The 15,068-nt window shown below is 36.1% G+C and overlaps 1 protein-coding gene and 1 non-coding gene across 2 annotated transcripts; one reads left to right on the forward strand and one right to left on the reverse strand.

Annotated features, from left to right (window-relative positions):
* Positions 1 to 10,646: 10,646 nt before the first annotated feature.
* Positions 10,647 to 10,715, reverse strand: LOC148208517 (small nucleolar RNA R21). Its single transcript, XR_015788607.1, has one exon. It is a non-coding gene; the product is annotated as a small nucleolar RNA R21 (small nucleolar RNA).
* Positions 10,716 to 11,186: 471 nt separating this feature from the next.
* On the forward strand, positions 11,187 to 13,620 carry LOC111019050 (Pollen Ole e 1 allergen and extensin family protein). The gene is made up of 2 exons (XM_022295340.2): positions 11,187 to 11,406; positions 13,090 to 13,620. The coding sequence occupies exons 1-2, from the start codon at positions 11,232 to 11,234 to the stop codon at positions 13,371 to 13,373; spliced, it is 459 nt and encodes a 152-aa protein (XP_022151032.1). The 5' UTR covers positions 11,187 to 11,231; the 3' UTR covers positions 13,374 to 13,620.
* The last annotated feature ends 1,448 nt before the right edge of the window (positions 13,621 to 15,068 follow it).

Here is a 15,068-nt window from a genome sequence, read left to right on the forward strand (position 1 = left end):
TTTTTGTACCATTTAATTTCAGTCTGATCTTTAAAAATTGTCAATTTTGTGGGTTGCTTTTAAAATGGTCAATTTTAATATTGATCTTTTTATTAAGTTATTTCGTAAATTAAAAAAAAAAAAAAAAAAAAGAAGCAGCAGCAGTTAGAATTTGTTAATAGAAACTAGAAAGATGAGGTGTTATTAAGTTATTATTTGAATAGAATATCCATATTTCTCATCTTTATTATTCGTTCACCAGTGTTAGTAAGATAGGAGAGCGACATAATTGGAAAAACCCGCCAATGTTAGAGATCATTGGGGAAATTTGCCAGCTAGATAATTGAGACGAGATAATCGAGAAAATTAGCCAAACGCCCACTGTTGCGATAGGAGAGAGAGAGGAGAGAAAGAAAAATGAGCCATAGAAGAGAGATAGAGATACAAGAGAGAGAGAGGAGAGAAGAAAAAGGAGCGATAGAAGAAAGAGGAGAAAAAAAGATCAGAGAGGAGAGATGAAAAGGCAAGAGAGAGGAGGGAGAGGGAAAAAAATATCCGTAACCTATGTTTGTAACCTCTAATTTAGAATTTGAAATTTTAAAAAAATTCTGTTACAAATACGTTGGATTGATTTGGAATTAAAAAGTAACAAATTCCAAATTTATCCTATAAAATAGCTAAAAAATAGATTTTTCATTTTTTTTAAAAATTAATCACTCCACCTTTATTTTATTTAGACAAATTGCATACTATTTTCTCTTTTGTCTCCCTTTTACTATTAAGTCAAAATATAAATTAATTTTATGTTTTGCTTTGTAATATTTTCAATGAATTTTGTTTAGAGTAGTTTCTACATTTAAAATCTCTCATTACTTTTTTTTAAAACTATTTTTTGCTTTTTTTTTTACCTTTTTATTAGTGAAAGTATTATTTTGAAAAAAAAAGAGCATAAAAATAAAGAGGAAAATAAATGAAAAAAGATAAGAGAACGTTGAATTGTGATTTAAATTTGTTTAGTTATAACCCTCATTTTGGTTTAGATTTAAAATAATTCACAAAATATATATTTCAAGAGAGAAATTTATTAGTTTTTTTTTAATTTCATTGCCAAGTTTTAAATTATTAAATTAATTGAATTAAATTATTTTATTTTTATATGTAGTTGAGATTACTCTTTCATATTATAACATTATATTATTGTTATTTATTTATACAATATCATGCAAAATGGTAAGGACATAACATGTTATGCTTTCTTGTCATTTCTTGCGAACATCCAAACAATAAATTTTAATTTCCATGATTTCAAATTAATTTGGTTCCAAACGCAATTAATTAGAATTCGGATCTTGGAATTTGAAATCATTTCTATCAAATTCCAAACACCAAACACAACGCAACGCAAGTAGAGAGAGAAATAATGAGATAGGGGAGAGGGAGAGAGAGCAAATAGGAGAGGTAAACGAGGGGAGAGATTTGATTTTATTCATAGCAAAATTTGAGGAAGAAAAAAGTAAATAAATAAAAATTGAATAAAATAATACAACCCAACAAAGAAAAATAAATAAATAAAATTCAAACAAAAAATAGCCAAAAAGAGTCGAAGATTGAAATATTTGAGTGATACTCATTTTAAATTTCAGATCCTTAAATTTTTGTACAGGAAGATTTTGTGGGTTTGTGATTTGACAGGGAGATTTATTTTGTGAATTAAATTAATTAGCAATTTTATAAAACTTGAATGGAATATTTTGAATTTGAATTTAGAGAAAAATGAGGAAACGCTTGAATTTTTTTTTATTTTAGAAAAAGGAAAAAATAGTAAAAGTAAAAGATGAAAAGTAAATAATAGAGATAGATGGAAGATAAAAAAGAAAAGTACCAAAACAAAAAAGTGGAAATTATATTGTGTATTGCATAGGAATAAATAAATCAGGGATGAAAAAATAATTTCATGGTGACACGACAAAATATTAGAATAATAAGTTTTCCAAAATGCTATTATATCTCATTGACACCATCCAATTAAAACCGCTCACGGCAATTTCCTTGATAAACTTCTAGACTATTTTTAACTCTTTTTTCATGTCAAGATCATTTAAGAAGGTGGACCATTGTTTATTCAAAAAAATGTTGAAGCGAAATACAGTAGATTATTGTACTACAAAATAAGAATAATTAGATGAATTGGATCAATATCCAGATCCTATTGTATACGTAAATGACATAAAAAAGCAAGAGTTCCTTTCTTGATTTGTTCTACAGAAATAGAACCCAGATTGTGAAGGGAAAAAAAAGTAGGTAATATGGTAATTAAGTACTGTGAATTTTCACGCTCCTTAACTACTGGTCCGCTTCTTGTAAGAGATGGGAAGTTGAAAAAGTAAGCAATAAATAACTATTTCCAAATAAAACAAAATTGGTAAGTATGAATTTAACTTTTTTTTTCCTTTCTTGTAAACAAGGGTAATCACTCATGTGTAGTGTAGGTACCAAAATGATTCGAGAAGTTAAAAAGAAAAAATTGTGGGTGTGTTGTGAATGCGATGAAGTAACAAGTTTGAGTGAGCTGACTCAGCGACTTAGTAAACGTTTTGGTGCGGGGGAAAATTTCTAATACTATTACCTACTACTTTCATTCACATGTTAATACCTTATTAAATAATATATTATATTTATTTAATGGGCTTGCACTGATTTTAAATGTTTTTTATGGTTAGAAAAAAATGTTGGTGGTATAAATATTCGAATTCCACTTCTTATTTTAAAATTAATTGAATCAAATGGATTCATAAATATATTTAGTTTCTCAAACTCTTTTTAGATTATGTGATAAAAAAATCTATTTTTTTTTGGATTTTTAATGTTTTTAAATTTTAAATTTAAAATACGAAGAAATATATTAAAAAAACATACAAACTTTAATAAATATACTATTTTATAGGTTGTAAACTCATTTCATATCTATTATAATTAAAACATATAAAACTTTATATAATATTGTAAAACAGTAATTATACAAAATTTATAAAATATATTTTAATCCATTAATTAATTATATTTTAGATTAAATTAAATATTTAATTAATGATTCCTCGTAAAAATATATTACTAAAATTGAATTGATTTTTTAAGTTGAGATTCAATTTCAAAATGAAATGAAATTTTAATTTTTTGTTTTTAGGTCACAAATCAAATAGACCTTCATAAAGGTAAATTGTGAAAGCCAACATTAAAAAATTATTTATAAATACAAGATGTAAATACATGTTCACCAATAAGTACACGTGAAAGTAAAGATTCAAACTGATCTTTTGATCGAAAATAATAAGAATGTTGTTGGTCAACACCACCCATCTATTAATTTATTAAGAGCAATCCATTTTTTAGAATTTAGAAATTAAAATGGATGTTGTTGATGCGTGGATTTTGACCCTCCGGTTCTTCTTCTCGCACACACCTAACTCGATTATAGTGAAACCAATACTTGCAAAACCAAACCACCTCAGTCACACGGGCTCCGATGCCTAAGTTAGCGAGGGAGACTTGAGAAAATAATAAGCTAGAGATAAGTCACTTCCTCTCTAGGGTTAGGTGCACTGCTATTTATAGCTGTGAGGGTGGTTCCAGAACCTTCTTGTAGTTGAGCCCTAATTCGGATTTGCAAGACCCAATGATCGACCTCGACCTCGAATAGGTGTGTTTAACCTCCTGATGTAGATCCGAGCGAAGGAGGCCCACATAGTATCTTGGCCCGAAGGCGATTGTTGAGAAGTAGGCGCCGAGGCGCCATGACGACCTCGTCTCTAGGTCGTCCTTTGGGCCGACCCGTTACGTCGTGGGTCGGTCTCCCCCAGTCGATGATCTCGGGCTTCAATTGTCTCGTCTCGGGTCGTTTTTGTTCTCTATAACAATGGCCCCCACTCTCAAAACAGAAGATGAATAACTGCATCGAGACTTTGTTTTGAGAGTACCTGTCGCTTGTCGTTACCGCGAGATCATTCTATAGCCTCATTTATATATATATCAGTGGCTAATAATGTCAAGGTTTCTAATGCACAGAGCTTCTACCAAAAGATTTTGATCCAATTTTGGATTTTAGCTGCTTGGTTCCTACCACTGGTTTTGTGCCTTGAGCTTGTCGATACTATTCATGATTTGGAAATTTTTTTCCAATTTTTCGTTGGCCATAATCAAGTCTCCTGAGCCTGGTTTTATTCTCATATGAGTTTAAACCATTTACTTTTGGCTTTGGGATCTAACTTTAATAGAACTAATGTCGATACCTTTGGATTTCTAACTTGCCTGGCTTTTTATGCCAAACAGTTTTATATCCTGTATTTTTCTGCTTTAGTTTTGACCATGCTGAGTCGTTACTGGCTTTTTGCCTGTTTGACTTGCTTCTAGGTCTGTCCCAATTTCGAGTTTCTTGATTGGTCGTAGATATGTAGATATTCATATGATGCCCCCTACTTGAGAAATTTATTTCATAATGAATATAAAAACTCAAGTATTACATCGAAGACTTTATTAGTAGCAAGATCGTCCTGTCGAAGATTTAGTTACAACAACCTTAGTTGGTCCAAATAATGGAAAAACATAAAGATATCTAGAAATATGTCGAACTAGTGGTAGTATCTTTTGAGGTGCAACCACTTTAGTGACTTCCGCTCGTGGTCTTGTAATATCAAGCTATACGATTTTTGTACTCAGCCGTTCGTAGTCGTGCTGTTTCTCGATGTTCTTCTAATAGGTCGATGCTGAACTACACAGACTCATTGTTGTCGAGTAGACTGAACTGCTCTACCCTTGGGGAGGGGAGACCAATTTCCACTGGCACCACTGCTTCAGAGCCAAATGACAGTGAAAATGACGTTTCTCCCATCGAAGTATAGGGTGTTGTTCTGTTGGCCCATATGCATTGGGAAGTTCCTCCGCCCACAACTTTTTAAGCTTTTCTAACATGGTTTTCAGAGTTCTTTTGATGATTTTGTTGACTGCTTCAACCTACCCATTAGCTTTCGGATGTGCTGGCGAGGAACATATGTGCTTAATGCCTAACTCCCTGTACTACTTCCCATTATCACTGATAATGGTGTAGGGTATTCCAAAGCAGCAAATTGTGTTTTTCCAGATAAAGTCGTGACCTTTTTCTTAGTAATTGTAACTAGGGCTTTGGCTTCGGCCCATTTAGTAAAATAGTCGACTGCCACCACTATAAATTTGGTCTAACCCTTTCCTAGTGGGGGAGGGGGGGGCCTATAAGGTCTATTCCTCACTGAGCAAAGGGCCAAAGATTCATTATGGCGATTGCCTAGGTACTGTTGCAAACCGTTGGCATTTGTCGCATTTTTTGGTGAATTGCTTCGTGTCGTTCAGCATGGTCGGCCAATAGTACCCTTGTCGAACTATTTTGTGACTTAGGGATCGTGCTCCAGAATGGCTCCCATAAACGCCCTCATGTATCTCTCTCATGACGTAGTCAGCTTCATCGGGTGTTAGGCATTTTAAACGCGGCAACGAGTAGCCTCTTTCGTACAGATTGTCGTCTTTAAGAACGTATCTGGCTGCTCGTCGTTGTAGCTGCTGGGCCTCTATCTTTTCAGTAGGCAAGATCCCATCTCTCAAATATTTGATCAAATGGCTCATCCAGTTTTCTTTTAGTTGCCCTTGCTCGTCGATATCCATTGCTTCCCGAGCTTCTAGGCTTGGCTCAGGTAGAATCTCGACCGGTACAGTTCTTCCTAGGTCGGTTTCATAAGCTGCAGCCAGTCGAGCTAACGCATCGGTGTTGACGTTTTGAGCACGTGGAATTTGTCGAATCTCATATTTTGAGAACTGGTCGAGCTGGTTTTTTACCTGAGAAAGGTATTTCGCCATTCGCGGTTCTCTAGCCTGGAACTCCTCTTTCACCTGACCTACAACCAGCTGTGAATCGTTGAGTATCAGTATGTTCCTGACTCCAACGTACTTGGCCACCTTTAGTCCTGCTAGCAGAGCTTCATACTCGGCTTCGTTGTTGGATGGATGAAAACTGAACCGCAGTGCATATTCGAATCTCTCTCTATCTGGAGAGACCAATAGAAGTCCTGCCCCGCATCCCCGGAAATTTGAGGACCCATCTACGTAGAGTGTCCAAAGTTGCTATTCCTCAACCAATTGTGGGTCGATACTATATACTTATGGTTCTGTTGGGGTTAATTCTACTATGAAGTCTGCCACAGCTGCCCTTTCATGGCAGTTCTTGGCTTATAGTGAATGTCGTACTCGCTGAGCTCCACAGCCCACTTCACCAGTCACCCAGAAGTGTCTGGCCTTTGCAAAATCTGTCGCAAGGGAAAGTTGGTGAGGATGGTTATTCTGTGAACTTGGAAATATGGACGTAGTCTCCGAGCCGAAGTGACCAGTGCTAACGCCAATTTCTCCATTTGCGGGTATCTAAGCTCTGCATCTACCATTGCTTTGCTTGTGTAGTAGATTGGGGACTGTAGTCCGTTTTCTTCTTTTATCAACATGGAACTTACTGCAGCGTCGGATACAACTAAGTATAAGTAGAGTTCATCACCATGATTGGCTTTGAGAGGAGTGGGGCTGCCCCCAGGTACTACTTCAGATCTTTAAAGGCAGTCTCACACTCTTCTGTCCATTCGAATTGTCCTTTCTTCCTCAGGATTTTGAAGAATGGCAGGCATTTGTCAGTCGAACGGCTAACGAATCTGTTGAGTGCTGCTATCCTTCCGTTGAGTCCCTGTAGTTGCTTTAGAGTTCTGGGTGGATCCATCTTCAAAACAGCTTTGATCTTATCTGGATTGGCTTCGATTCCCCTTTGGTGTACTAAAATCCCAGGAACTTGCCTGAGGTCACTCCAAACGTGCATTTGGTAGGATTCAGCTTCATCTTATACTTTCGCAAAACGTCGAATGCTTCTGCCAAATCCTCCTCGTGTCGCTTGTTCTTTCGACTCTTTACCAGCATATTGTCTACGTAGACTTCCATATTTTTGCCGATTAAGGCTGCAAACATCCGATTCACCATTCGTTGGTAGGTCGCACATGCATTCTTCAATCCGAACGGCATCACCGTGTAGCAATATAAATCTCGACTCGTGACAAAAGAGGTTTTCTCTTGATCCGGTATATGCATCTTGATTTGACTATATCCAGAGTAGGCATCCATGAAACTCAATCTTTCATGTCCTGTGTCATGGTTATGCTCGTCCAGTGCATGTCGCCCATGGCCGCATGTCCATGATAGCCTCTTCCCTCCTACTTTTATGTCATGTATTTACTTTTGCATGTTATTTACTTTTCATTGTACTTTTAGTGGCGAGTGACTCCTCGCCACTTTGCATGTTCACGCCTGCCAAAGGCAAAATGCTTTATAATCTACCTTAGGGGGGTACACCTAGTCTCCTCCCTACATTGAGTTGTATTCTTGTCTTGCCGCTAATCTATTCTCTTGCATTCAAGCATACAACAAGCTTTCCAAAATATCTTCAAACGTTTTCCAAACCTTTTTTCTCTAACCCCGTCTTCCAAAACCGTTTTCTCGAGAACGGAGGTGGAGGTTGCGATATATAGCCGTGGTGCCGCCGGCTATCCGATTTTTGTTGGCTGACTTGCTCGTGGGCAAGAGCAAGTGCCGCACAATCGCTTTGTGAGTCCTTTGAAAAGTGCGATTGTGACACCCTGCAGTGGCATCAACCAATTGATCTATTCGAGGCAAAGGAAAAGAATCATTTGGACAGACCTTATTTAGGTCTGTGAAGTCGATGCACATTCTCTATTTGCCATTTGGCTTCTTTACCAGCACTACGTTGGATATCCACTAGGGATAATATACTTCTCGAATGAAGCTTACTATTAGTAGTTCCTCCACCTGTTCAGCTACAATTTCGTTCCTTTATTGGTTGAACGCGTGATGCTTTTGTTTCACTGGCTTACAGCTCTCGTCGACATTGAGTCGATGTACCATGACTCCTTGGTCGATTCCCGGCATGTCCTCCTGCGACCAAGCGAACACGTCGGAGTTGCTTCTGAGGAAGTTTATAAGGCTTTCTCTTTCCTCATTCCCCAATCTGGTTCCAATGTTGACTCGTCGATCTTCGGCTATCAGAGGAACAAATTCTACCTCCTCAGCCGGCTCTCCCGTGTCAAGGGTGGTCTAATTAAGTCGACGACCAGGGCTCAGCCTTGCCTCACCCGAGAAGTCGGTCGCTTCATTCAGGCTCGACGTCGGTTCTCCCTTGTTAAGGGTGGTCAGACTAAGTCGATGATCAGGGCTCGGTCTTGCCTCACCCGAGTGGTTGGCCGCTTCATTCAGGCTCTTCTTTTCGAAACACTGATGGCTCTCACCAGGATTCATGTCGCCTTTCAGATCAAGTCGATGATCAGGGCTCGATCTTGCTTCACCCGAGTGGTTGGCCGCTTCACTCTACACGCCTCGGATCGGGATTTCGCTTTGACGAAGCTTGTTTTGATGTATCGTTCCCACAGACGGCGCCAATTGTTGATGCGTGGATTTTGACCCTCCGGTTCTTCTTCTCGCACACACCTAACTCGATGATAGTGGAACAAATACCTGCAAAACCAAACCGATCTAAATCGGTGTGACTATTTATAGCTGTGAGGGTGGTTCCAAAACTTTCTTGTAGTTGAGCCCTAATTCGGATTTGCGAGACCCAATGATTGGCCTCGGCCCCGAATAGGTGTGTTTAACCTCCCGATGTAGATCCGAGCAAAGGAGGCCCACATGGTATCTTGGCCCGAAGGCGATTGTTGAGAAGTAGGCGCCGAGGTGGGGTCTGCGCCGAGGCGCCATGACGGCCTCGACACTAGGTCGTCCTTTTTGGGCCGGCCCGTTACGTCGTGGGTCGATCTCCCCCAGTCGATGATCTCAGGCTTCAATTGTCTCGTTTCGGGTCGTTTTTGTTCTCTATAACACATGTTTTTTCTTTTTAGTACAACATGTTGGGGAGAGAATTCGAACTCACAATCTCTTGGTTCGAGGTACATGTCAATTACCGCTGAGCTATGCTCGCTTTAGCAACTAAAATAGATGTTAAAACTACCGCTGAAACTTATTAAGTAACTAAAGTAAGGTTTAAACCCTAATTAGAATACTTTTGAACATTTCATTAAATCATATAGTTAAATTTAAATATATAAAAATATAAACACTAGCATTAAATTGTAACCAAGATACAATAGCCATTCAACATACTGGAACATTCTCAATGAGCCGTACTCAGAGAAAGAGGAAAAGGAGAAAAAAAGAAAAACTCTCAGCGAATAAAAGTTTTATACAGACGTAAATGTAAAGTTTATTGACATTTGTCACAATTTGTAAACTAGTCGATATAATTCGTTTAAAAAAATTAATTTGCTCAAACGAGTAATATTAATATTATATGAGTGACATTTTATTGTTAAAACTATGAATTATTGTTTTTAGTTAAAATAATCAGATGGCAAAATCGTAGTCAAAATGGGGAAATTGGGATTTTTGTCCAATCTCTTATTCATGACACATTTTTTCTAATTTTTGAAATATTTTAAATTTTTGATTTTGTAAAATATCAAAGTATCCTCACTCACATCTTTATTTCCTCCACCAATTTATTTACAAATTTCTTCAATTTGAATCTAATAGGAAAAATTAGAAATCTAAAAAACCTAATTTTTAAACTTGAAATCAATTATGAATCTAATACGAAAAAAAGGTTGAAATCGAATATTAAATAGTTAATTGTTTAAAATGGAAAATCAAATTTACATCATTTAAAAAAAAAAAAAGTCATAAGGTTTAGAGGGAGGGATTGGGGGAGGGAATCAAGGAAAAATTAGAATGGATGACCCTTCAATAATTCATAAAAGTAGTTGGTGGTTCCACTCCCCTGTGAAATTACCGTGTACCCTCGTTTCAAAATCAGCAACCTCTCCCCCTTGTTATAAGAAAAAACAAATTTCTTTTTAATATTTATTCCCTCAACAAATCTCTCACAATAATCTATTACAAATTTAAAAAATTTGAAAAACCAATTAAAAATAGAAAAAAATCTAACTCAATAGTTAATTAAAAATTTAATATAGAAAAAATGGATTAATTTATTTTATAATTAAATCCAAACAAATTTTATGCATTTATTCTTGAATATACCAAACTTTGGAGGATTTAATTTACTTATTGGATGGTAAGGATTAAGAGGAGGGATGGATGGATGGATAATTTTACTTTAAAAAAACAGTGGATATATTTTGTAATTTTACAAAGACAAATGGAAAAGGATCACCAATTAGAATAAAAGGGATCACAAGGTTTTTTCAAGGGATCATAAATCCAAAATAGTTTATGGCAGAGGTCATATATCCCTTCCGGAATCAAGAAGGGGGGAAATTTTACTTAAAAAAAAAAGTAAAAAATGTTACAAATTAGAATGGGAGGAGTAACAAATTAGGAATTTTTTTAGGGAGGGTCAAAAATCCAAATGGATTATAGAATGAGTCAGAAACCCAATTTCCCCAAAATGTGGCAAGCTCACATCTACAATTGAATACCCCTGCTTCCATAGATCAACGAACTGAATTCTCAACAAAGATATACAGATAAGATAAAAGGAAAATTAAATTAATAACCAAATCCAAAGTAACGGATCCATTCGAAACAAATATCCCTCAGAATTGATCTCTCATCAGTAAGCTTCAGTCCACTACTTTTATACAATCATCATAGGGATATAAAACTTAAACCATTCTTCACATCAACATTCAGCCAAAAAAACCAGAAACTAAGAACAGACAAACCCAACGAATGATTTGCAACAGTTTTTGAGGAAGAAGAAGAAGAAGAGAAGGAGAAACTAAGAACCAACAAGCAAGCCAGAGATTGAAAGCTGAAATTGTCGTTCAAAAACAACAATAAAGAAAAAAAAAATCCAAACGCGAGGATTTGTAGCAGCTTTTCGCAGTTGAATCTGAAAATTGCAGAAGAAGAAGAAGAAGAAGAAGAAGAAGAAGAGGTAGGAGTGGCGGATATGAAGAATTAGGGCTTTCATATGGTTTTATATGGATCCTCCAATTGCACGTGCACTCCACGTGGGTATACGAAATTACATTTTTAACCCTTGTCCACCAGCGCAGCGCCTAAATTACATTTTTTTTTCCTTACTTTACTTGCTATTGCTACCGTCACCGACAGATTTCTCTCTTTCTGGCTGCCATATAAATGGGTGGAGATCAAAATTTTGTGCTGAAATGGCCCGAACGAGTTCGTCCATGGGAGCGCAGAGGAAGAAGCTGTGGATGGGCTTGATTATTTTAGCCATCTTCGCTTCAGGTGCGAGCGGTTGGACCGGGGAAATCCATGGCCGAGTTATCTGCGATGTCTGTGGCGATTCTTCCATCGGCCCAGAAGACCATGTTCTTGAAGGTTTGTCTCCTCGCTTCAATTTTTCATTTTTGCTTTTCTGCAATTACATGTTTTGGGAGAGGAATTCTCGACTGGATGCTTTCGATTTTTTAGTGGGCGGCCATTTTTGGTATGATTTCGTCTGAAATTGTTGCTTTTGGCCATGAACTAACTGGATTGTGCTGATTCAAGTTCAGTTTGAGGAAGAATTATGTTTAATTAATGGGTTAAGGTTTGTTCGTATATAAGATCAAGTAGAACTTTGTGTAATGAATGAATTGGGCTCCATTTCTCTCGAGTTAAAGATGATCTTGAAAACTACATTAGTAAACTATGGTCTGGAGCCTTCCAGCTCGATCCCTCTGCTGGTACCATAGGTCTCAAATTTCCTTTGAGCCTCCGAGTGGTAGCCCAGTCAGCAAGACCTGAGATCTGGATTAGAGGTATCAAGTTCAAACTTTTTGGTCAGCTCAATACCAAATATTCTTGATACAAATATTCTTGATGTCTTTCGGGTCCGGGTCTTAGGGTGGGCACGGGTGTCCCTGAGTACGGGAAGCAAAACTCCGACTCTCAGTTAAAGAAAAAGAAAAACAAATCGTGCCGTGGGCTACTTTGGGTCCGGTACTTTTAGAATTCGTATAGTTAACAACTGGATTGATTGTTATGAAGTGCATATGGTTCCTTCTGAGCTTATGTCGAATTGGAGAATGAAATATTCTCACTTTTTAGGGTCTTAGGCTCTCTGCATCTAAAGCTCTGAACAGCCATTTCATTTATGCGTTTGATTATGTAATCACAGCCTCTTGTAGAACATCCCCTTTTGCTATAGTGGAAATTATTCCCTTTTTTTTATTAGTTTTGGAAATGCTTAGAAATGGAGAGTGCTTTTAACATTGGTTATGACCCATTTTTGTCTCCCAAATAAAACTATGAGATAACAAATTATCATTGCTGTTACACATTGACCGAAAGAGCTCTCCACGTATTTATTGTTTTATGTTGTGGTTGATGTTATTTTATATTTGTTTGATATTTGAGTTGGATGAATTTATTGGCCATAACTAGTAGCTGAAGCTAACATTGTTGCCTTCGGACGGTAACTCTCATTGTCAACTTCTCTCTCTGTTCGTTATAACTATTGCAGCGATCAACTCATATCATGTACTTACCGAGTCGTCCTTTTGCCTTAAAATTCAAGTCCATGTTATGTTGTGTGATAAGACTCTATAGGGTATAGAACTCTTCGTCTTTATCTCACTCATTGAAAGAAAGACAATGTTAATTTCAACTGTGGTGATGAAACTGGATATTATTAATTACCATTTACCACTGAGAAAATGCAGATTTTGAGTGCTGAAATCTTTTTGGGGACAAATTTGATGAGGAACTAGAAGCAAAATTTGATGGTGCTTTTTGGTTAATTCTAGTTTTATCGTGTTGCTTTGGCATGCTCTAGGAAAGGAATCACTTGCATTTGAGCTGCATAAATCTCAGTACTCTAAATAAATCTTCATTATCTTCTTCTTACCATCATTGGTGTTTACTCGGTTAGTTTAGTTTTGACCTCGTATCTACGCTACTTCGAGATGATAAGCAACTACAGGGCATCAACCCTTTTGCTCTTTCACACTATTTTGTTCTGCCAAAAATAGTTAGATGAGATATAAAATATTGTGGTTCCTATTCTCTTACCATTTTCAGGTGCTGAAGTAGCAGTCCTTTGCATAACAAGATCTGGAGAAGTTCTAAACTACCAGGCCTTTACGAACTCCAAGGGTATATACACTGTTGCTGAGACGATGTCAGAAAGCGACCGCTGGGATGCATGCCTCGCTCGACCAATCAGCAGTTTCCATGAACACTGCACCCATCTCGGTGCCAATAGCTCGGGAGTGAAGTTCAGCTACAATCATCCATCTGGCCACTCTCACACTGTGAGGCCATTCGTCTATCGGCCGAGCAGCGTGCCAACATACTGCATATGACAGTTTCTGAACATGTTGCCAATAAAGTTGAGTAGAAATCCAGAATTGAACTTTCTCATGAAAAAATGTAGTCTTCTATAAGCTTCAGTGAAGTAGCTAAGGTTTGTTTTAGTATATAAGCTTATTGAGTAGCTAATGCAAAGTCGACTTTGGGATAAACAAATATGCTTTGATGCCTCTGTACATCAACCTCATTTTTTTTTCCCTCTTGTGATGTATATCAATTAGAACCAAAGGTATTCATGAATTTTGAAAAATATCTATATTCCTATATTAAAAGCTAGGATTATTTTGGTCTTTAAAATTTTAAAACTAATCTTTTAGTTCTTAAACTTCATATTAAAAAAATCACTGCCATCCTTATTAGACTTCTTTATAAATTACTAAAAATTTTATTTAAATATATATATTTTTTTCATTATTTTTTAATAACTAGCCGATATAGATGGATATTTATGAAAAATGTTATAAAAATAAAAAAATTATAAAAAAATATTTAAATTAATGAATAAGCATTTGACCATTTTTTTAAAAAAATTTTGACATGTTTAAAAAATTAATAATATTAGTGATATTTTGTTGATATTTATCATGTTATGGCGTTTTTTTCTCAATATTATGGAAATGTCGGTTTACATCTTATGTTAATGTTGAACTTATGGATACAAAAAATATTGATATGTCGACGGAAATTTAATACACGAGAGTAAAACGAGGGACCACGAAAGAGCATAAATAACATGATTTCTTACCTCCAAATTTTCTCTCTCAAAATCGACAATACAACGTCTCTATTTATAGAAATTGGGCAAGCATGCGGTGGGAGGAGATGCACACTAAGAATGGGTGAGATCAAGACACATGGCTTATAAATGGACATCTAATAAACTAGTTTCATAATACTTCCCCTTAGATGTCCATTATATGATATATGTCTCGTTAAAACCTTATTATAAAAAAATCTTAGTAAAGGAAAAATAGTGCATATTTCATATAATTTAATAAACTAAAAAATACAATGTATTTGCTCCCCCTCATGAAAACATCACTTGAGATTCTGAGTTGTCGCATTCCAATATTGTGTATCAAATTTTCAAATATTGCAGTAGGTAATGCTTTTGTAAATATATCTGCCATGTTATCCTTCGAATAAATTTGTTGTATAGTGATTTTGCCATTTTTTTTCAAGATCATAAGTGTAGAAAAGCTTTGGTGAAATATGCTTTGTTCTGTCTCCTTTAATATATCATTCCTTGATTTTAGTTATACATGATGTGTTATCTTCATATACTATTGTTGGATGATGTTTAGAAGATAAGCCACATGTTCCACGAATGTGTTGAGTCATTGATCTTAACCATACATATTCTCGACTAGCCTCATGAATTGCAAAAATTTCGGCATGATTTGTTGTTATGATCTGTTTCACTGATCGCCATGATATAACAGTTCCTCTACATGTGAATAAATAACCTGCTTGATATTTAGCTTTGTGTGGGTCAGATAAATATCCAGTATCTGCATAACTAATTGGACCAGAATTCGATTTGTTAGAATAAAGCAAACCCATATCAACTGTTTCTCGAAGATAACGGAGTATATGCTTTACTTAATTCCAATGTCTTCTTGTTGTAGAAGTACTATATCTAGCTAAAAAATTTACTGAAAATGTTATATCTGGTATTGTATTATTAG

The sequence above is a fragment of the Momordica charantia genome (genome assembly GCF_013281855.1).
Source record: "Momordica charantia cultivar OHB3-1 chromosome 10 unlocalized genomic scaffold, Mcharantia_2.0 BLBB01000010.1, whole genome shotgun sequence".
NCBI classification, from domain to species: Eukaryota; Viridiplantae; Streptophyta; class Magnoliopsida; order Cucurbitales; family Cucurbitaceae; genus Momordica; species Momordica charantia.